The sequence below is a fragment of the Zingiber officinale genome, chromosome 3A (assembly GCF_018446385.1).
Source record: "Zingiber officinale cultivar Zhangliang chromosome 3A, Zo_v1.1, whole genome shotgun sequence".
Classification (NCBI taxonomy): domain Eukaryota; kingdom Viridiplantae; phylum Streptophyta; class Magnoliopsida; order Zingiberales; family Zingiberaceae; genus Zingiber; species Zingiber officinale.
This window is the reverse complement of record NC_055990.1, coordinates 127,716,724-127,740,405: the sequence shown is the minus strand read 5'-3', so window position 1 is coordinate 127,740,405 and position 23,682 is coordinate 127,716,724. Positions and strand designations below refer to the sequence as shown.

Genomic DNA, 23,682 nt, shown 5'->3' with positions numbered 1-23,682 from the left:
CTAGTATAGACGAATTTGTACTCTAAATAGATGTATTGTACTATGAGTTAGGTACAGTTCTGTAGCAACATGGTTGAGTAGTTCCATATTCTTCTCGATAGTTGAAAGATCATGAGAAGAATTATTTGACTCATGATTTTGGAGTTTGTAGTTACTGTTTTCATGTTGAAAATATGGTGACATCATTTATACAAGATTCATTACATGGGAGATTATGTGTGTTCCTAAGTCACATCCGGTCCAAGAGGAGTTACTCCAGACAGCACACCGTTCTAGATTTGTGATACCTCCGGGTGGTACCCAATGTACAGAGAGTTAAAGCGTTCCTATTAGTGGAATGATATGAGGAAAGACATCGCAGATTTTGTAGCTCGATTTCTAGTATGTCAGCAAGTGGAGGCTGAACATTAGTGACTAGAAAGATTGTTCCAGTAGATTCAGATACTAGAGTGGAATTGGGAGCAAATGACGATAGATTTTGTTGTGGGATTACCCAGGACACGGAGGATATGATGAGATTTGGATAATCATTGATTGATTGATTAATTTGTTTCCTTTCTATCGATCAGTAGGACGGATTCTTTAGATCAATTAACAGGGTTATACAATAGAGAGATTATGACACCTCATGTTATATCTCTGAGTATTATATCGTATGGAGATCCGTGATTCATATTACAGTTTTTGGCAGATTTTATAGCATACCATGAGTATAGAGTTCTATTTTAGTACAATTTTCTACCATTAGACAGATGAACAGTCTGAGCGCACTATTTAGTTGTTGGAGGATTTGTTGATAGTATGTGATATCGATATCAGGGGTAGTTGTGAGGACCATTTATGACTAGTAGATCTTACCCTCAATGGGCTAGACAACAGTGTGGGAATAACGGAAACAGGGCGGGCTCATAACCTATAGAGCCACCACTATCTATTTAGAAATGGATCATCCTGTAGTTTTATAAGGGAACTTTAATCCCTCACGGTTGGAGATTTGTATATGATACTTGGATGGAGTGGTATATGAATATGTTGCTTTGTTGTTACCCTTTAGATGAGGATACTTAAATTGAACAGTAAATTTGGAGACCAAATTTTTATTAACGGGGGAGAATATAAGATACGGCAAATTCAATCATAAGTGTTATTGGAGTAGTAAACTTATTAGATTTTTCAGAAATTTTTAAAAAAATTTCGGGATTTAAATGGAGTCTGTATGATATATTTTAATAGGATGGATTTATTAAGCTTAGAGAAAACCTGTTTAGAGAATCAATTAAGTGAGAGTTTGATCCAGGAATTAACTTAGCTTTTAATTGATTTAATCTTAAGTTTAATTAATTAACCTAAGGTATAAAATTTAAACCTAGGTTTCTCTTCCTCTCCTCCCGATTCCCTCTTCACCCCTCTCCCTCGCGATCTCGTCGCTGCCGACCACCACGGTGGACGCCCCGATCGTCGCTATCGTCTGCCTCCTTCTCGACCTGTCCGAGTCGCCGCCCCTCCTTCCTCTCACTTGATTGTCTCATTTTGAAATTAATTAAGATTTTTAAATTAATTAAAAATTTAATATTAATTAATATTTTGAAATTAATTAAGATTTGAAAATGAATATTTTGAAATTAATTAAAATTTTGAAATTAATTAGGATTTTGAAATTAATTAAGATTTGAAAATGAAGATTTTGAGATTAATTTAAAATTTAAAATTAATTAAGATTTTTGAAAATAATTAAGTTTTTAAATTAATTAAAATTTAAAATTAAAATTTGAAATTAATTAAAATTTAAAATTAAGTTTTAAAATTAATTAAATTTTGAAATTAAGTTTTGAAATTAATTTTAAATTTGATTGGTTTGATTTATGTTTAAGTTTGATTAGGTTTAGTTTGAATTAGGTTAGATTAATTCTCATTTTTTAACTTAAATCAATCTCATCCGTTTTAGATTTTCTAAATTAATTTTCATCAATTTAAATTAAATTCCATGGATTGATTTATATTTGAATTAGATTTAAGTTTAACAGTTAGTCGATTAAGAATCTATTTCAATAATCAATTTCTAGGATATGGCGAGGCATGAGACCTTCTTAGGTATTGGAGAAACAATAACTTCTGAACAAAGTCTTTTAAGGAAAATGAATATTAATTTTTTTTTTCTGAAAATCCTAGATCTAACTAGTCAAGTATCAATCAAGCCTAAATCCTTATTTATCCGTCCTAATCTATGCAAAAATAAAGAAAATAGTAAATCAAGTATCAAGTAAATCTATCGAATAATGAAGCCCTGGATCATAACTTCAATAAGGTCTATCAAGAGAGTAGATTTGATCCTTGAAAATTTAATATTGATCAAATCCAATTTGATTAATTAAATTAGACTTAGAGATCCATATTTGAACTACTTTTCTATTGGTTCTATTGGTCCGATTTACCAAATAGTAAATTTCTTGTCACTTTCATTTTGTTTATTTTGTAATTGTTTTTCCAGACGGTGAAAGAAGGGAATGCTTAGATTTAGTCTCTACAAATTTTAGTCATCTGTTTTTCAAAAATAGTGCTAAGGTGTATAAAAGTTGGACTTTCACTAGTGTGGACTAGTAAAGCATTTAGAAGAATAAATACTAAGATGAGGTTGAATTTTAATAAAGATAAAATATTTTAGAGATTGATTTATAAGTGTGTATTGTAAGAAAATTATGGTTTAACGACTAAATTAATAATAAAGTTATAATTTGATCATTAAATAATGATTTAATCATATTTTAATTTAATTCAAAATATTAAGGCATTTCACCAAACTTCGGCCAATGTACAGATTAGAGGGAGTTAGACTATATTAAAATGTATTCTACGCCGCCTAAGCTGGAGTCAGACTGTATTAAAATTTATCATACGAGGCCTTAATTGCATTGAAAGTCACAGGAAAGAAACTTTAAGTATCGTTATGGAAAGAAAATTTGCTAGACGACATATTTAAAATGCATGATCTCTTCCTCCTCAGCTCTCATATGAGTCTATTCAGTTCCTAGGCATCTATAGACCGAAATATTAATTTTAGAAAATTAACGAGTAAAATTTTTTTTAATAAAAAATTGATCTAACAATACTAAACTAATGGATTGTCCGCTGAAAGCGCTTTATAATTTATCTTAATAACCGATAAAATTTTTTTATGAAATCAGACCAATCACTCCCAAAATTAATTGGTATAAATTAAATAGTTGATATTAACTGTGTCCTTTTTCTGATAATCCAGATATTCAACTCTTCGAACCAACTAATTCTAGAAGCGACTAATTCAGCTCCAAAGAAATTTCCTACTGACAACTAAGATAAATCAAGAAGCACTAATGGAGGTTCATCTAAATAGTTAATATTCTTAGGCTCATTTTTCACTAGAAAAAAAAAATCTCTTACGGTATGTAAGTGAGATTCAAAGCTTAAATCCCTTAGGTATAATTGAAAAATCTAATTATTACAACATTACCTAGGAGCGACTGTGCTTTTTGATAACCTTGCACATGATATTCATGCCAACATTCTTGTTCTGTTTGGTCGAGATAAATGAGACCAAAGTCCTCACGGGATGGACAAATAGCCATTGCATAGAATGTTGTCATAAAAAAAATTTAGAGATGAATTCTTGACAGCGAAATACTTGTCAGATTTCTACCCTCTTCATACAATGGTCACTCTTTAAAAAACAAAAAATCATTTAAAATCTCTCTATAAATGACAATGAGGCTGATTATTTGAATCGAAAAACCTTTTGCCACTAAGATAAATGACAAGTGTTGTCCGACAGCTGCTTCTACAAACTCAGCAACATGTTATTTTATAAATTCTATATTATAAAGTAGAACCAATTGATGATAAATTTTTTAGTCTGGCATAAGTGCAAAAGAAAGCAAAGTTTGTTTTTGCAAGTCAGAATGTTATTCACACCCTCTAGTTTGTGGATCAACATCCATTGATCTTCTACAAATATGAGTGTTTATTTATTAAATTAGTAAAGTTTTGATTTATGTAGTAGTTTGAGCAAAGCTGTTACATAAACAAATTGATGTTTTTGTCGATTGATGTAGAATAGCATGTAGTAGTTTTGGCAAATCTACTACATGGATTATAAACTCAGGAAATTAAAAAACCACAACGTGAGCATAAAATGGTCAAAAACAACCTTTATACAACGACATTTATAAAGATATCAAATAATATGGTTTCCGGAAAAAGGAGTATTTTAATTATTTTCCAGACGAAAAAAATTGAACAGAATCGTACTTCTATTTCCATATAATCATATAAACAATGCAAGAAATCAAAATAATTTTCAAAATTGAATCAAATGTTTCGACAAGAGACAAATGCCTGTAACAAAAGTTACTGCTTTGTGAGTACTAATAAGCCTAAACAATGAACTTAAACAATGCAAGAAAGGAATTCAAAGTTTTCCGTAGTAGATGCATTCTATGTAATATCTTAATCTATTTTGTATATGAATCACCGCATTTCATTACAATAGATGTAATTTTAGACGTGATTTAGTATTTCAAAATGAACTTGTACGATAATAAAAACATCATTGAACCTTACAGGCTTAACATAATATCAACTAATAATATCATTCTGATTGGGTCAACCTAAAAATATCATGAACTAGTTAGTAAGAGAATATAAATTTAAATAAATAAACTATCACTTATTCAAACTTGAGCATTTTCTTGACAATTAAGACTAATAAATGAACGCATTTTCTCAGTGGAAGAATACATATGACGTCCATTGTTAAAATCGATGATCTAAATGTACCTTGCAAGATCATTTCGTCAAGTTGTAAATGCAAAACATTTTCTAAGGTTCTGCAACAATAATAATCTACACCAAAGTGAGATCACATGACATGATTGTTTTTTATTAGGAATTTCAAGATTTCTTATAAATACAACAAATTGCCACTGCTAAAGGAGAGTTAAATACAGGGCTAAAAGAGTTGTTCTGCATGATGTTGCGAGTGCACTATTTGGTGGTGACATATTATCCTCAATATATTAAACCATATATAACTCATATAGTCCCACAACTCATTGATAAGTGACAATCAAAAGTAAAATTCATGATAACTTTCAGTGATTGAAATCTAAAACCATAATCATGCTGCACTTGATACTATAAACAGACTGCTTTCCCATCATTTAAAAAAAATGAGTTTGACTACTGGAAAGCCAATTAGGTTGATAAACAAGATAAAGATAATATCACTTCCTTAATACCTGATTTCACCTTAAACAGTCAAAACAAAAGGTGGGGCATCAGTTCTCGGGCCAGTAATAGTTCTGTAAATGTAAAGTTTTTCCACAAGGCAATCATCAGACCATGACTCCAACGACCCTCCTCCATTCTCATCAATAACCTCCACGTTAAGCCGTGGCATCTTCTTAGCTAATAATCTGCATGCCCCCAGTGACACAGAGCATGATGACATCCAAAGGGATCGCATTGTCTCCAGTTTATCTGCATTGTCCAACAGTGCCTTATCCCCAAATGGGCAGTCCCTAATTTCCAGCTTGCGTAATTTCTTACAACCAGATAGAATGTAATGAAGACCTGCATCACTATTACCAGCAAAAGCAACAGAGAGCATCTCAAGATGATTTGCTGAAGCCCCAATGGTTTTGAACACATGATCAGTAAGAAGACCAGATATGGAGAGACGTCGGAGGTCCTTGCAGGATTCAACAATAGCCCCAAAGCCAGCATCTAGAGGTTCTAGAGTAATATAATCAGGGGTGCAAGGCTCGATGATGCAGAGCCGGAAGCATGTGAGATTGGGGCGATTATTAGCAATACTAAGGAGGGCAGAATTAGTCATTTGCCGGCAAAAATAGAGAATAGACTCAAGCATAACGCAACCAGAAGAGACAGCAATAAGGCCATATTCTGTGAGAGAGACAGGTTGCGCCAAACCATGTGGATCAGAAGGAAATATTCGCAATTCTCGGAGGAGTTTGCAAGATGATGCCACAGCAATAAGCCCATCATCCTCGATTAAGTCCATAGCCTGACAAAGTATGTCCCTTGTTAATATGCATACACAAACAGAAGCACAACATAGTATCAGGGAAATAAAACCATCATATAGACTTTTTGGTGAGTAGTGACACTACTAATAAAATTCATTCCTGCAGAAAAAAATAAAACCAACAATAACGATTTAAGAGTCTGCCAATTGTGAATTGTATGAAAAGATGTACACTGAGAAAAGACAAACTATAAATAAGGAATAAAAAACCATGCATATGTAAGTAAAAGTAAGATCCTATCACTGCAATAGCTGGATAGCATATCAAAAAGATGAAATTGTTCCAAATGAAGAAAACGATATTAATTAGACGAGGCCATGAAGATATACCCATAGCTGTTGAAGATTTTTACACCGGCTAACCACTTTTGAGAGCTCCGGTGTTTGTATGCCAGAATCACAGAGGTGCAGTGCTGTAAGACCTTCACAAATTGAATATATTGCTGGGAAGTATAATGGTCCAGCTTCCCATATACCAGATAGGTTCTTCAGATGTTTTAAGTGAGCAAAAGCAGATTCAAGCTTGGAGAAAAGTCCTGGATGACCTTCTCCTATGAGCATGCCAATTCCAAGGTCTACCAGCTGTGGAGCCACGTGTAGAAGGCCGACAAGTTTTTCTAGAGGAGTGACATGATTGAGTCTAAGGGTTTTGAGATTGGGACATCTGCTAATAAGGCGCTCAAGAATAGATACATTCATCTCACCATCCAGGCATGAAATGTTAAGAGTAACCAGGGAAGTAAAGGATTCTGGAAAATGAGATATCCAGTTTATACAATTCTCCTCCACTTCATTTTCATGCAGATCAAGTGCCTTCAGATTCCTGTTACGGAGAAAAAAAAATCACCATAATAAATCCAAGCAGAAAAAGGATACTGGTTAGTAAAAGGAGTAGTAAATCCTATTGAGTTTTCATTTGCTAAACAATGTTAAGAGAATTGACTACCAATATGTTCAAGATAATGGTCACATGCAGACGTAATCTTTTAATATAAAATTAAATATCTAAATTAGCTTAGGAAAATTCTTTTCACTTGCCAATTGTTAAATCAGCTAGGCTGGAGTACTTTGACAAACACTTTAACATTGAGACGACAGCTAAACTGTTAGATACGATGATAAATAATAATAAAATAATAAATATTATTGGAGAAATAATCTTATTGAAATTTTTGAAAATTTTTAGAAATTTTCTTAGATTTAATTGGAGCTCATATGACATATTTTGAAGGGATAGAGCTATCGGGCTTAGAGAAAGCCTATTTAGAATACCCAATTAAGTTGGATTTAATTGTTTTGTTTAACCTACGTATAAGAAATTAAAACCTAAGTTTTATTCCCATTCGGCGACCGCCGACTCCTCTCTTTGATTTCTTCTAGATCCAGACAACGCCCTCCCTCGCGATCTCGCCGCTGCTGACCACCACGGACGACGCCCGATCGTCGCCGTTGTCTGCCTCTTTTCCATCCTCTCTGAGTCGCCGCTGCGCAAGTTGGTCATCGGCCAAGAGGGGAAACCAAGCCCTATTTTCAATTTGTGCCCTCCCTTCTCGCAATTCTCCCTCGCCGTCGAAGCAGCCAGCGCAGTGATGCCACCGTTGGTGCTCCGCCCACGCCCCTCTACCGTCTCCAATTCAGGCAAACTCAGATATGATTAGCTTTGTCGAAGAACAAAGTGTCGCTATCGTCGTGCCCTAGCACTGCACTTGCGACGATGTCGGTCACCCAAGCTTTGATCGGTCGTTGGTCTTCCACTTCTGGCCACGGACACCCAAGGGCCGCTAGCAGACGGGTCTCTCACCCTTCTATGCTCTAATACCAGGATACAACTGTCGGTTTCCTCTTCATCCATCTCGTCAGCAGTCTTCCGTTTGGTCTCCGTCAAGAGGGAGCTGCCGGCACAGAAATAGATAAGATATGCTTTGTATTAGATTGGCAGAGATCTGAATCCCATTTTCTGTTGGGGGCGTTTGTGCTAAGTTGGTTGACAGATTGATGTAACTCCGGCCATCCCTGTTGGTGAGCATTTCAGCCAGCCAGTTGTTTCTTCTTTACATGTCCAGTAGCAACTTCGAGTCCCTCTCGAAGAGCCTCTCTGTTTCATCTCCGGCCATCACAGCCACCATCTCAAGGTAGATTAGGTAATAATCAAGATCTAATTTTAGTTTTTGGTTATGGGATTAATAAGAAATTGAGTTCATTCTGAATTGACGAAATTAAAAGATGAGTTAGCGATGGATTGTGATATTTAATTATGATTAAATCTAAATTGCTTGGGAGGGTTTTAGAGGTGATGCATGTATAAACCCAATCTAATGAAGTTGTGAAATAGTTAGATAATTAATTGAGATATCAGATGAAATAGGTATGTGTGATCAATTAAGGAAGTGATAATGTTGGATTAGACCTGACTCAATCAAACAGATTAGATGAATCGAGCTTGATCGTTAGATTGAATTTTCCTTAATTAGTTTTGGGAATTTTATTTAGCTATTTAATTCAGATGAAATTAGCTAAATAAAATATGTTGATGCAGGATGTTGATTCAAGACAAGCATCTCGACGTGAAATTGTTTAGCACGATCGACAGATAAAGACGGGTTCTTCTGGACTTATTTCTTTAGATCTTTAACTTTAGTACATGATCTATTTTATAAATTTGGTAGTACTGATTTACTCACCTTGACTCTACTCTAAATTGATTCTTGAGTTTGATATTGTATTGCTTGTCCTTATATTTTGATCTATTGGATATCTACATAGTCTGTCTCAATTGTTATTCATGATTAGGTTGGTTATATATATGCATGACATTACCAGACCATAGTCTAGTTATAAACTTTTATTTATGCATTTATATTATAATATGATTATATACGTAGGCTTTTACCTACAGGTTATTGATATCATATGTAGTATACTTGTATACTTGTGTAAGGGCATATATGTTAGTGAGATCATACTTACCTATACTTGATAGAAATCGCTTCCTAGGGGTAGTATATCCCACTAGGCTATTCTCTTCAAATCACCATTTAGGACTACTTGATCTTGATCCTTTGATCCCGTCCGGAAGCTGAGTCGGACAGAGACTGGCCGCGCTGTCGCCGGTGTTGACGGAAAGTCGTGGAAGCGCCTAGGTGACCTGGTACCTCCTGGAAAGGTTCCCACGGGCGGATGACGGAGGGTGATGACGACGATGACGATGCGAGGGCTCTGCGCACACTCAGACAAGCCGCCTCTGCGTTAGAGACCAAGAACCAAGGTCAGGCCCTCCAACGCTCAAGTCAGATACTTTTTCCCCAGAAGAACAGTAAAAGGACGAAAGGTAAAAGGCGAGAATGAAAAACGAGTAAGCGTACCTACGTAGGAGTAGCTTCAAGAGGTATGGTCTAATTAATAACATATTAGCACATATATTTCATACTATTTTCTGGATAAATTCAAGTTACGTCCAAACCCCATATGGAGCCATAGAAGGTCTCAGTAGGATCATAAAAGGGGCAGGGAGCCCGATTATGGGTCTGAAAAAGAATTTTATGGTAAGCTTGAGGGGTAAGGAATTTCTTGAAATTTATTTAGTAAAATATGTTTGAAAGATTTGAGCAATCTGTTAAAAATTGGTACCAAAACTCAAGAACTACGAAGCTAGAATATCTTGATCTTGAAACCAAAGAATCTTTAAGGGGTATTTCTAATAATATTGGAGTAATCTACGACAGGCTTTTATTACATTCCAAAGTTTCGATATCTGAATACAGATCTCTGCTTGATATAATAAAACAAAATCAGTTGGAAATTATAAAAATTTCTCAGGAGCAGAAGAAGATCCAGAAGTTGTTCTTCAACTTCAGAAGGAAGTGTTGCTACAGAAACCTTTAACAAAAAAGGACGTAAAGGAATTACTCTTAGAAATAACTCAGATTAAAGAAGCAGTACAAGAGATCAAAAGGCAAGTCTCATGTGTTAGGATCCTACGTACTCGGCTAGAGAGGGGGGTGTGAATAGCCGCCCCAAATCACTCGTTTCTTCCTACAATTCGTTAGCGCAGCGGAAAAATAAACTAGAAACGAAAGGAAGAATATCAAACCTTAACACAGCGATGTACGAGGTTCGGAGATGATGCTCCTACTCCTCGGCGTGTCCGTAAGGTGGACGAACCCAATCAATCCGTCGGTGGATGAGTCCCCGGAAAACCGGCTAATAAAAACTCTCCTTCTGGGTGGAGAAACCTCACCACAGAAACTTCTTGCAACAGCAAGAAAAGAGTACAAGGAAAACAAGAAATAAAGTACAATACAAATGTAAACTTTCTTGCCTTCTCTTCGACTGGAAGAAGCAGCCGCTCCCAAGCGCCTACAACAGCAGGTGACCCAGCCGGAAGCTCACGCGAAGCTTCAAAGCAGCTCAACAAAGCTCAATAGCAAGCTTAGCAGCACCAAGAACAGGAAGAAGGAGGAAGAAGAGAGAGTGAGGCTCGCAGCAGCAGCCCTCCTTTTATAACCTGTGAAGAAAACGAAGAAACACAGAAGAAATCTAGCCGTTGTGGCTCTTCCCTGATCGGTCATGGACCGATCAAGTCTTCCGTGATCGGTCCCATGACCGATCCTCTGTTTCCCCGATCGGTCCATGGACCGATCAGAACCTCTGATCGGTCCGGGACCGATCAGGAGGTACTGATCGGTCCCGCATCGATCAGCCCCTCTCGCCTCGCTCGCTTCGATCGACTCGATCGGTCACCGATCGATCGGTTAACACACATGATGCTATCGATGTTATCGATCGGCCACCGACCGATCAGAATATTTTCAGATCACCGGATCGATCACCGATCGATCCACTCATGGTTTTCGCCCAAACCAAGTCCAAACCAACATCCGGTCAATCTTGACTGTTGGTACATCAGACCTAGCATCCGGTCACCCTTGACTGCTAGGACTCCCCGCCAAGTGTCCGGTCAATCCCTTTACCCACTTAGACTTTTCTCTCCGCACCAAGTATCCGATCACTCCCATGACCTACTTGGACTTCCATCACCGGATGTCCGATCACCCTCGATCCATCTGGATTTTCCTCGCCTGGCTTCACTCACCGTGACTTTCACCTAGCTTCACTCACTAGGGTTTTCTCCTGCCTCACCCACTGGATTTCCCATTGCCCGGCTTCACTCACTGGGACTTTCACCGCCTAACATCCCTAGGATTTTCATTCACCTAGCTTCACTCACTAGGATTTTCACCGGCTTCACTCACCAGATTTTCCAATGCCCGGCTTCACTCACCGTGACTTTCACCTTCACCTAGCTTCACTCACTAGGATTTTCACCGGATTCACTCACGGATTTCCCCTTGCCGGCTTCACTCACCGGGACTTTCCAACCGCCTAACATCCCAGTTAGGACTTTTCCGTGCCAAGTCTCCATACTGGACTTCTAGACAAGTCTCCATACTTGGACTTTTCCGTGCCAAGTCTCCATACTTGACTTTTCGCGTGCCAAGCTCCTTGACTTTTCCATGCCAAGTCCCCATACTTGGACTTTTCCCGAATCAGGTCAACCAGGTCAACCAGTCAACCTTGACCCAAGGGTCGCACCAACAATCTCCCAAACATCTATTCTTGTCCCATATCAAGAATACAACTCTTCTACGAGTGTCAAACATCAACATGCAACTCAACTAGGTCAACCTCGACCTAAGGTTGCACCGACAATCTTCCTAAGTCAAACATCAAAATACAACTCGAGTCAGTCAACCAGTCAACCTTGACCTAAGGTTGCACAACTCTCCCCGATGTTCGACAAAACCCATAATCATGTTAGGTTAACCCGATAACCCAACTTAGGTTTTCCAATCATCTTCCAATGTCCAATGTTCTTTCTTGAACATTCTCCTGACATTCTCCCTTAGGTTAACCCGATAACCCAACTTGGGTTCTCCAATAATTCTCCCTTTGACACACATCAAAAGAATTTCAATGTTCTTCCTCGAACATTCTTCCCTAGCTTAGGTTAACCCGATAACCTAACTCGGGTTCTCCAATAATTCTCCAATGAACACTCTCCCTTTTTAACACACATCAAAAGAAAAGAGGGTATCAAGGTCAAGAGTTTCTTCCTAATGAAAGTCTCATTCCTTTCATCGAAACTCTAATTTCCTCGATACTAAACTCAATAATCAACTTAGTGATAATCCCATATCACTAATCCTCAAAAGTCTTAAGGAGTAAAACTCCCTAAAAGTCAACTCCCCTCGACAATTAGGTAAACTCCCCTAAAGGTCAACTCCCCGACCATTGCACCAACAATGTCTTCAAGAGTTCCAAACCTTTAGAAATCCAAAACACCATTTCCAAACTGAAATTTCGACAAAACAGTTGAAAATCAAAAGTGGCACGCGCTGATCGGTCCCCTGACCGATCAGGATCCCTAATCAGGCCTTCACCAGATCGCACCAAGCTCTCTGGTTCTTACTGGATCGGTCTGCAGACCGATCCATGCTTCACTGGATCGGTCCACAGACCGATCAGGACTTACCTGGATCGGTCCCCAGACCGATCCAGACTCTAATAGGCAGATTTCTGAAATTTCCTTCCCGAAATTCAGAAACTCCTAGAAAATTCCAGAAAATTCGAAAAATTGTGAAATTTTGAGGATACATTCCTCATAACATATACTATCATGGAAAAATAGTTTTCTATGAAAATAACTTCCATTTTTCAATCTTGATACAAAGTTCTAAAACTTTGAAATAGTTCAAGTTTAACTCAACTTTGTATCACAATGTTCAATGATGAATGCTATCACTAGGAAAGCTTCATCAAGGTTTTTCAAATCAATTTTAAAATGATTTTAAACCTTTTAATTTAGGACCATAATCTTAGGGCTAAATGTACATGACTTGTACACAAGCTTTCCCTATGATCCTCCATTTCTTGAATTAGGCTCATCTAGGTACAAAAACTATGCACCTTGATCCTAACTCATGATCCTAATATCTCACATACATCTAAAGTGTATCAAACACATCCAAGTCAATGTTGATGTGAGATATGGGTTTAGGTATCTTAGACTAAGGTCTCATGCATTTTCTAAACACAAATTTGATCTCAATATCAAAATGTGTTTTTCATCCTTAAATCAATTTCATTGATTATTAATGCAAGAGATGATGACATGGCATGATATCATAAGTAAAAACATGTGCCAATGTAATGATGTCATGACATAAAGTTTGAAAACTTAAATAAACATGACATATAGATAACCTAAGCATTATCATGACATTTCAAATGATAATAAAATAAATATGATGTCATGGCATGGCATATGGCAACCAATCATGGCAAGTTAGCACAAATAAAATACCTAAATTCCCTATCTAAGTATCCTTAGCCTTAGCTAACTTAAAATCTAACCCTAGATTGCCCATATATCCCTAAGAGAAAACCAAAATCCCAATTATGGTATTTCTCTAGGTTTTCTTAAATTGTGCCAAATAAGATTAAAATCGATATTTTTCAAATATGGCACAATTTACTCTTCAAGGAGTAAACGGTAATTCCTTTTCATTTTCAAAGGTTCACAAAACCTTGAATGCTCCTCGAGTGTCAATTTCCTCAAAGTTGGGTTAACTACCCTTCTTATCGGAGTTGACACTCTCAACCCATTTATGGGTAGAGAAGATGCTCCTAGAACCCAATACCTATTCGAGCTCATTGGGTTCACTAAATATTCACTAGGGATGACTTCCTAGCAACCCTCCTAATGACCCTCTTAGGCTTTAAGCCTTGGTCGTTTGGGTCTCGTCAAGGTCAACTATAGGGTGACTCCCCTTGTAACCTTGGTAATGGTCTTCCTAGCCCTAGGTTTTGTTCCATAATCGAATGGAACATTGTGGTAAGTGGGCTTGACCATTTGGGACTTAGGTTTGTGACCCAAACCTTTCTTGTCCTTGGACTTGGGTTTTTGACCCCTAGACCCTAGAGTCAAATCCTCAAGAGCCTTTTCTAGAGAGTCAAGTCTTGACCTCAAGACTTGATTTTCTTTCTCTAATACCTCAAGCTTTAATTTATCATTTTTCTTTGAGGTATTCCTAGGCATATGTCTAGATGATTTTGGATTCCTACCTAGGTTTTCCTTAGCCTTAGATGGGCTAATTCTAGGGTTGGCTTTCCTAGTGTTATCCTTATCTAGGCTCACATGTTTGGCACCTAAGCATGTGTATCGATTTCTATAATTAACATGCTTATCATTCTTGACAATAGCAATAAGGCTACTAGCACGCATCCTACTAGAATTGCAAGAACGTGCCTTAGAGATTACCTTAGGGTTCGCCTAGCTCCCCCTATACATGTGCTCGATCTCTTGTCCTTGTGAGATTGCCTCCCCTCGGACATCGTATAATGTCCCCTTCGCTTGGATTGGAAGCACACCACGTGCTCCTTGCCCTTGCGTTGGGACTCCGCCTTCCTCGACCTTGGCGCCGTGGAGTCTTTCTACTCTTCGACATTTACTCTTGTAATGTCCATACTCCCACACTCAAAGCACATTATGTGTAATTTGCTAGAAATTAAAATGCTTGAGTTACCTAGGTTTGAGGGTGGAAAACTCTCTTCTTCATCCCTTCCTGAGGTAGACGCTTCTTCTTCTTGCTCCGAACTCAAGAAGAACTCTCCTCCTCTTCTTCTTTAGATGTCGAGTGGCCCTCAACTTCTAAATCATTCCTTCATGAAGTGAGCTCCTTGGCTCACTCGACCCTCTTCACGACTCAAGTGGAGTTCTCCTCGGAGCTGCCAAGTTATTCCACAACCTCGCATCGTTATACCCACCTATCCTCACAAAACATCATTAGGTAAAGAAAATTCAATGATTTTCATTACCTCATCGTTGATGGTTGATTTGTGGATTTGCTCCTTCGTCCACCTCTTCTTCTCGAGAGGTTTTCCTTCTTCATCCTCCGAAGGAGAAACCTACTGCACACACCTCCAATTCTCAAGATTAGTCATAAGAAAATATTTCATTCTTACCTTCCAAAACGCCAAGTCGCCGCAATCGTAGAAGGGTGGAATCGTGATGTCCTCTCCGAGTCGATCCATCTCTAGCTTGTGCTCCCTCGGGTGTTTCCCAAATCAGAACGACCTGCTCGATACCACTTGTTAGATCCCACGAACTGGGGAGGGGGGTGAATAGCCGCCCAAATCACTCGCTTCTTCCTACAATTCGTTAGCAATGGAAAAATAAACTAGAAACGAAAGGAAGAATATCAAACCTTAACACAACGAACGTGGTTCTGAGATGATGCTCCTACTCCTCGGGTCCGTAAGGTGGACGAACCCAATCAATCCGTCGGATGAGTCCCCTGAAAACCGGCTAATAAAACTCTCCTTCCGGGTGGAGAAACCACAGAAACTTCTTGCAACAGCAAGAAAAGAGTACAAGGAAAACAAGAAATAAAGTACAATACAAATGTAAACTTTCTTGCCTTCTCTTCGATGGAAGAAGCAGCCGCTCCAGCAGGTGACCCAGCAGGAAGCTCACGCGAAGCTTCAAAGCGGCTCAACAAAGCTCAATAGCAAGCTTAGCAGCACCAAGAACAGGAAGAAGGAGGAAGAAGAGAGAGTGAGGCTCGCAGCAGCAGCCCTCCTTTTATAACCTGCGAAGAAAACGAAGAAACACAGAAGAAATCTGCCGTCGCAAACGGTTAGTGCCCGATCGTGGACCGATCAATGTGATCGGTCCACGGACTCCATTCCTCCCTCGCCGTTCGCCCCGATCGGTCCACGGACCGATCAGACTTCTGATCGGTCCGGGACCGATCAGCCAGGCCGATCGGTCCCCGCACCGATCGCCCTCGCGCCTCGCTCGCTTCGATCGACTCGATCGGCCACGCATCGATCGCTTAACACACAAGATGCCATCGATGTATCGACGGCCACCGCATCGATCGAATATTTCAGATCACCGGATCGATCACCGATCGATCCATCATGGTTTTCGCCAAACCAAGTCCAAACCAACATCCGTCAATCTCGACTGTTGGTACATCAGACCCAGCATCCGCCACCCTCGACTGCTAGACTCCCGCCAAGTGTCCGGCCAACCTTTACCCACTTAGACTTTTCTCTCCGCACCAAGTATCCGATCACTCCATGACCTACTTGGACTTCCCATCACCGGATGTCCGATCACCCTCGATCCATCTGGATTTTCCTGCTTCACTCACCGTGACTTTCACCTAGCTTCACTCACTAGGTTTTCTCCTGCCTGATTTCACTCACCTAGCTTCACTCACCAGACTTTTCAACCGCCTAACATCCAGCTAGGACTTTCTCATTCACCTAGCTTCACTCACTAGGTTTTCACCGCTTCACTCACCAGGTTTTCCCAACTGCCCGGCTTCACTCACCGTGACTTTCACCTTCACCTAGCTTCACTCACTAGGATTTTCACCGGATTCACTCACCAGGATTTCCTGCCCGGCTTCACTCACTGGGACTTTTACCTGGATTCTCCTCATGGAACTTTCCCACCGAGCCCTCTCTGACCACAGTCCACAACGCCTAACATCCCTCTCCGACTTTTCGTGCCATCTCCAAGCCAAGTCTCCATACTTGGACTTTTCCCGTGCCAAGTCTCCATACTTGGACTTTTCGCGTGCCAAGCTCCTGTTTGAACTTTTCCAGTGCCAAGTCCCCATACTTGGACTTTTTCCCGAATCAGGTCAACCAGGTCAACCAGGTCAACCTTGACCTAAGGTTGCACCAACAATCTCCCAAACATCTATTCTTGTCCCATATCAAGAATACAACTCTTCCACGAGTGTCAAACATCAACATGCAACTCAACTAGGTCAACCTTGACCTAAGGTTGCACCGACAATCTTCCTAAGTCAAACATCAAAATACAACTCGAGTCAGGTCAACTCGAGTCAGGTCAACCAGGTCAACCTTGACCTAAGGTTGCACCAACATCATGAACTTTCCCTCCTCATCAAAAACTAAAGACTATGATGATGCTTTAAACAACACAGACGAGATAAGTTCACCTGCAGCCGGTTTTGTTGTAGTGAAAGACGCAACAAATAAAGATATCAACAGGCAAAATAATACCATAATAGACTTGCTTATCAAAATTAATTTGAAGCTTGACCAGCTTTTGCAGAAGCCTATTTCCAATAATACTGAACAGGTTACAAGCCTTGTCAAGCAGCTGGAAGGGTTAACCTTGGGAAAAACAAGGGCAACAAAGAAGGAGCCTTTTTACGTATATCAAGATCCTTTGAAGATATACAAAAAGGAGAAAGAAAAGTTGAATGGCAACAAGGAATAGACCGGTAATTTCTGAACGATCTATTACTGAAACAACTGAACCTGTAACATCAACACAGGAAGATCAAATACGGAGTTACAGAAGAATGGCAAGACTCCGATATGAAGCACAACGAAGGCTGAGTAACTCAAGGGGAACAAGGACTCTGGAAAGTCAGTTAAACCCAGAAGCAGAACTGGAGTTATCCCAGAGACAACGAGCCTCATTGGTACCAGCTGAAACCTTGTATTCAACAAACTGATCTGAACCAAGACACAGGGTATATCAGCACTATTCAGAAACTAGAGTATTAGTCACCGGTGGACAACAGAATCTTCCCCTAATCAACCAGGAAAGCTATACAAGATTGCGGCAGGAAGGTATGCAATTAATCCACCTTGGATTAGTTATGATTCAAATACATGCCTTACACCGCAGGAATGCTGGAGTAAATGCTCTTGTAGTCCTTCGGGATACAAGATGGAGAGATGATAGGTCTATCATCGGTACCATGGAAGTTGATCTTTCAGGAGGTACGCAATTAGTCTATATAGCCCCAAATATGCTAATCAGCATAGAAGATTTCTACCATCATATTGAATTAGTCATTCAAACACATGGCTATGAAGAATGGAATTCTGCAGAATCAAACTTATTAATTACCAGGGGGCTTATTGGTAGACTAACTAATACAAGTTATGCTGGCTTTAGATATAATGTGCAGAATGTGGAAGATTATTTAGCTAGCACATGAATACATGCTGTGGCAGCATCCCCCAGAACAATTACTGAGTTGCAAGGGATGAGATGGATTTTACAACCACCTGCTAACTCACAAATCAGAAATCCACAAGAGGTAAGAGCCTCAACCTTAATGGATGGTTCAATTGCATTAGCATTCCAGGGATATCAATCAGCTAAAAAATCAGAAGCAAGGAGAATGAGCAACTTTGATATTGAAAGAATTGATAACGATGGAGAAGAAGAATTCGCTGGGGTATTTATAGATAATGACAACAGATGGGAAGATTTAGGACAGCCTAATACAAATCCCAGATGGGATACTTTAGGAGAACCCAGTGGAAGGTATAATTTCTATATTAATTATGCTGCACCTCCTCCTGCTCCTTTTATCCCTCCTACCAGGCCCTGCTGGGATGATGATGATGAAGATAAGAAGGATGATGAAGCTGTTTTTCCCAGTATCTGGGAAGATACACCTTGGGAGGATGATCCATATTTTAACCTGGAAGACTTACCAGTACCACCAGAGGAAGAATATCTAGAAGAAGATGAAGAGGAACGAGAAACTTATTTTCTTGGGTTAGAAAACTTAGAAAATGATTACCCAATTACTTCTCCTACCTCTGTTTTACAGGAAGAACATCCAACTACTCAGTGGGATGATAGTGATGAAGAAGCTGACGTCTATTGGCAAAATGTTGTGGAACTAGTACAGCAAGCAGAGGAACAACGGCCAGAAGTACAGAATACAGTAAATGGAATTCAGGAGCTTTCTATTCAGGATGATACAACTTCACATGAAGGTAATGAACCTAATGATTGGTTACCTTATGCAGCTCATAATGATGAAGCATCCCATATGGGCTCTAATTCTTTATTAGAGCAGTTGGAATCAATGGAGTATCCTATATTAAGAAGTATAGTGGAACAGGCTACTAATGAAAATATACTGGCAAGTAGTAGCGCTATATCCAGATATAACCCCCCACAAGAACCTTTGATGGGGCAGGTAAATTATCCACCAACACAGATCAGTAATAGAATTGACCAAGTGGAGGCACCAGTAATTAATGGCAAATTTAAACCACGGGGATTCAATCACCAGCCATGGACTCTTCCATCTGCATAAACCAATGATGGTGACATACTTGTTTTACCAGAAGATATTGGTACTGAGGTAATTTCTCGTTGGGAATCAATAACGAATAACTTAGTGAATCAGAAAACATGGCTAGATAATAACCAGAAGGTCCAATTTATTGAAAATCTCTTAGGAGAAAATGAGAAAAAGATGTGGATACAATGGCGTATGGCATACGCCGCAGAGTATGAAGCTCTGATTCAGATGGCCGGTGAAACGCAGAATATACTCTCTGCAATTAGAAGGTCAATTCTATTAGAGGACCCATATCAGGGTTCAACAGTAGAACAGGACCAGGCCTACATTGATATAGAACGCTTAACATGCCACAGTATGAAGGATATATTTAATTATTTGAATGATTATAAAATATTGGCTGCGAAATCAGGGCGTATGTTTATTAGTACTGAACTATCTGACAAATTATTCAGAAAAATGCCACCTATTATAGGTAATGAAGTTGAAGCAACATTCAAAGCCAAGTATCCAACAAATCAGGTTGGTGTAATTCCACGTATACATTTTACTTATCAATATTTGGCAAAAATCTGTAAAAAGGCGGCAATCCAGAAGAGTGTGAAGGATCTAGCCTTCTGCAGCAAAATTCCCATACTGGGATACTACAACAAACAAAAGAAGTTTGGGTTGAGAAAAGCTAAAACCTATAAAGGTAAATCCCATGATTCTCATGTGCGGGTTTTTAAGAAAAAGAAAGCTGATCAACAAAAGAAGTGTAAGTGTTTTATTTGTGGAGAACCAGGACACTTTGCCCGTGACTGTAAGAAACAAACAAGCAATATTGCTAGGGCATCAATTTTAGATCAGCTAGATCTACCCTCTGACTATGATGTTATTTCTGTTGATCTTAATGAAGCAGATTCTGATGCAATATGTTCATTCTCTGAAGGAGAAGCTGGTCCAAGTTATATTAATCTGGTCCTAGATGATACACCATGGATACAGGATACTATATATATGCTGGGCGCAGAAAACTGTGGATGGCGAAGCCAGGTATTCGTAGGAGAAAAAATGAAAAACTATCAGCACCAGTGGGAAGAAAATCAAATAATCACTGATAGCAAGTACCTCTGCTGTACATTATGCAAACTGGTAACTACTGATACAATGAGAATACATTGCTTAATTTGTAAAATGACAGTATGCCCAGCATGCGGACCTTTCTATCTTAACAAAACGTTAAAGCTCAAGAAGACTGAAGTTATACCTCCTTATCATAAGGAATAAAAGGTAATCCAAGAACTTTTGGATTATACAACTTACTTACGAAATATTATTGACAGAACACCAGTCATTCGACAAGAAGATGTACAACTTCTGAAAGTAAGGAGGTTAACTGGTACTGCTAAATTACCTGTTCGACGCACCAAAGGAGCAGCAGGATATGATATATTTTTGGATGAGGAAATTCATATACTTTCACATCAGCAATGTCTAGCCAAAACAGGCATTAGCTTGGAATTCTCTGAAGGGTATTAAGCTCGTATTGCACCACGATCAGGTGCGGCTTTTCGATTAAATTATGAAATCAATGCAGGTGTCATTGATTCAGATTTCCGGGGAGAGGTATGCATACTTATTCATAATTTTTCTACATTTACCTAATCTCTTGCACATGGGAGTTCTATAGCCCAATTGATCTTTGAGAAGATCATGACACCTCTGGTACTAGAGGTAAATGAACTTGAAGAAACAGAACGGGGAATTGGTTCTTTCGGGTCAACTGACAGAAATAACCCTGAACCTAGTCATGACTCTGAACCGAGTCAGGAGTTGGTTTTTTCGGCCTTCAAAAGATCATTAATCAACCGATTATATAATATGGAGGTTATTCTGCAAATACCAGGAGTAAGCAACACCAAAATTCAGGCAATTCTGAATACAGGGGCAACAACTTGCTGTATATGCAAAAATGTGATGCCAAAAGAAGCATTTGAGGAAATTAATTATAAGGTTTTATTCTCCGGTATAAATTCTCAACAAGAGTCCTCAAAGAAGCTGAAGAATGGATACATGACTATTGGTATTCACAAGTTCAGAATCCCCTTTACATATCAGCTGGAAATGAACTTAAAGGATGGTATTCAAATGCTTATCGGGTGTAATTTTATTAAATCCATGGCAGGAGGCCTTAGGATTGAAGGAACTGAGGTAACATTTTACAAGGAGATTACTACAATTAATACATCACCCGAAGTCTTTATTTCAGTTAAAGCTATACCTGAACTGGAATTAAATGAAGATGAATACCTGAATATCTATGAAGAATGTGCACCACAGAATGTTATGATGAATATTGATTTTAAATCTCGGTATTTCTCTACATTTCAAAGACTCAAGGAAGCAGGATATATTGGGGATGATCCGCTCAAATATTGGTCCAAAAATAAGGTATTTTGTACCTTAGAAGTTATTAATCCTGATCTAACAATACAGGGCAAACCTTTAAAGCATATTACTCCTGCAATGGAAATTCTTTACTCAAATTAAAGGTTATTCGTCCTAGTACCAGTAGACATAGAACCATGGCTTTTATTGTTCAATCAGGAACAACTGTTGATCCAGTAATAGGACGAGAAAAGAAAGGAAAGGAGCGTCTGGTTTTTAATTATAAGTCCTTAAATGACAACACTTATAAGGACCAATATTCTCTACCTGGAATTAACCTTATTCTGAAAAAGATTGGCAATAGCAAAATCTTTTCAAAATTTGATTTAAAATCTGGATTCCATCAAGTAATGATGGCAGAAGAGTCAATACCATGGACGGCGTTTCTCGTTCCACAAGGATTATACAAATGGCTTGTAATGCCATTCGGTCTGAAAAATGCACCAGCTATCTTTCAGAGAAAGATGGATGAATGTTTTAAAGGCTGTGAAGACTTTTTAGTAGTCTATATTGATGATATTTTAATTTTCTCTGAAACTGAGCAACAACATTGCACCCATCTGAACAAGTTGATCAACATTTGTCAAAAGGAAGGGTTAATTCTTTCTCCTACAAAAATGAAGGTGGCGCAACCTGAGATAGAATTTTTGGGAGTCGTTATTGGTAATCGAAAGATCAGGCTACAGGAACATATTATTAAAAAAATCATTGATTTTGATGAGAAATCCCTAAGAACCCTAAAAGGGTTACGGTGTTTCTTAGGGATTCTAAACTATGCCAGATCACACATCCCAAACTTAAGCAAGATTCTTGGGCCACTCTACTCAAAGACATCGCCGCATGGAGATAGGCGATTCAAAGCTTCGGACTGGAAGATAATAAGGGGGATTAAGTCCCTAGTACAAACTCTCCCAGATCTTGAATTACCCCCTGAACATGCTTACATAGTTATTGAAACAGATGGAAGCATGGAAGGATGGGGAGGGGTTTGTAAATGGAAGATGGCGAAGTATGATTCTCGAAGAACAGAAAAGGTATGCGCTTATTCTAGTGGTAAATTTGCTGTAATCAAATCCACTATTGATGCAGAAATATACGCATGCATGCAGGCTTTGTCCGCTATGAAAATCCTTTGAGGCGGTTATATTATCAAAAATTCTTGATAATAAAATTGCCAATAAGCGCCAGCGTGTCGCTTGGATAGCATTCAGGTTATATTCACGACCGGGTTCATGAAATGAAGAATATATGATTTGAGAATATAATGAATTGCTTCAGGCCTGCATATCAAGAATAGTTCATCGCGTTTATAAGCAAATAAGCAAATTAGCTGACTTTTGATTGATGCACTCGATAGAAATAGAAGAAAGAGAGATGATGACTGACACTAAAGATATAAAGAAAGAACAAAAAAAATCTTATTTTCAAAAGCATTACTCATCAACGAAAGGAATTGAGCCTCGGGGAGCCGTTCCTTTTAAAAGTTCGGAATCTTTATAATGGAGTCCGTCTTGTCTGTAATAAAGTCTGTCTTGTAAAAAGGTTGTAATGGCCGACAAAGGCCAATAATGGGGCAAGTAGATAGAAAAGACGATCAAGTGATAAGATTCGAAGGGAAAATGAATACCCAGCTTCGATCTTATCCCTTAGATTCATTTTCTATAAATAGCACCCGCTTAGCAACTTAGAAGCGCAAGCGAGCATCACTCGAAGTACTACTAAGCCTTAAGCCTTTCAGTCCAGTCCAGTCCAGTGTGTAAGAGTGTATTGTAATTTCATACATAAAAATTTCCTAGGTTCAAGTACCCAATGGGGTCTAGACTCAGGTTTTCCTCTTGTTAAAACTACGTTTCCCTTTTGGTATCACCTGAGTTTAGATCCCAAAGGGTACTTGAACCCAGGAAATTTTTATAGATGGAATTACAATACACTCTTACACACTGGATCGGACTGAAAGGCTTAAGGGAAACATAGTTTTAACAAGAGGAAAACCTGAGTCTAGACCCC

The 23,682-nt window shown here is 38.7% G+C and overlaps 1 protein-coding gene across 1 annotated transcript in view; it reads right to left on the bottom strand.

Moving 5' to 3' along the window:
• Positions 1–5,098: 5,098 nt before the first annotated feature.
• Positions 5,099–23,682, bottom strand: part of LOC122052412 (transport inhibitor response 1-like protein Os05g0150500) — a 34,379-nt gene continuing 15,795 nt past the window's right edge. The window contains exons 2-3 of the mRNA XM_042613908.1: positions 6,410–6,902; positions 5,099–6,058 (exon numbers count right to left, since the gene is read on the bottom strand). Of these exons, the coding sequence (XP_042469842.1) occupies positions 5,282–6,058; positions 6,410–6,902 (1,270 nt within the window). The 3' untranslated portion in view covers positions 5,099–5,281. The remainder of the gene's footprint in view (positions 6,059–6,409; positions 6,903–23,682) is intronic.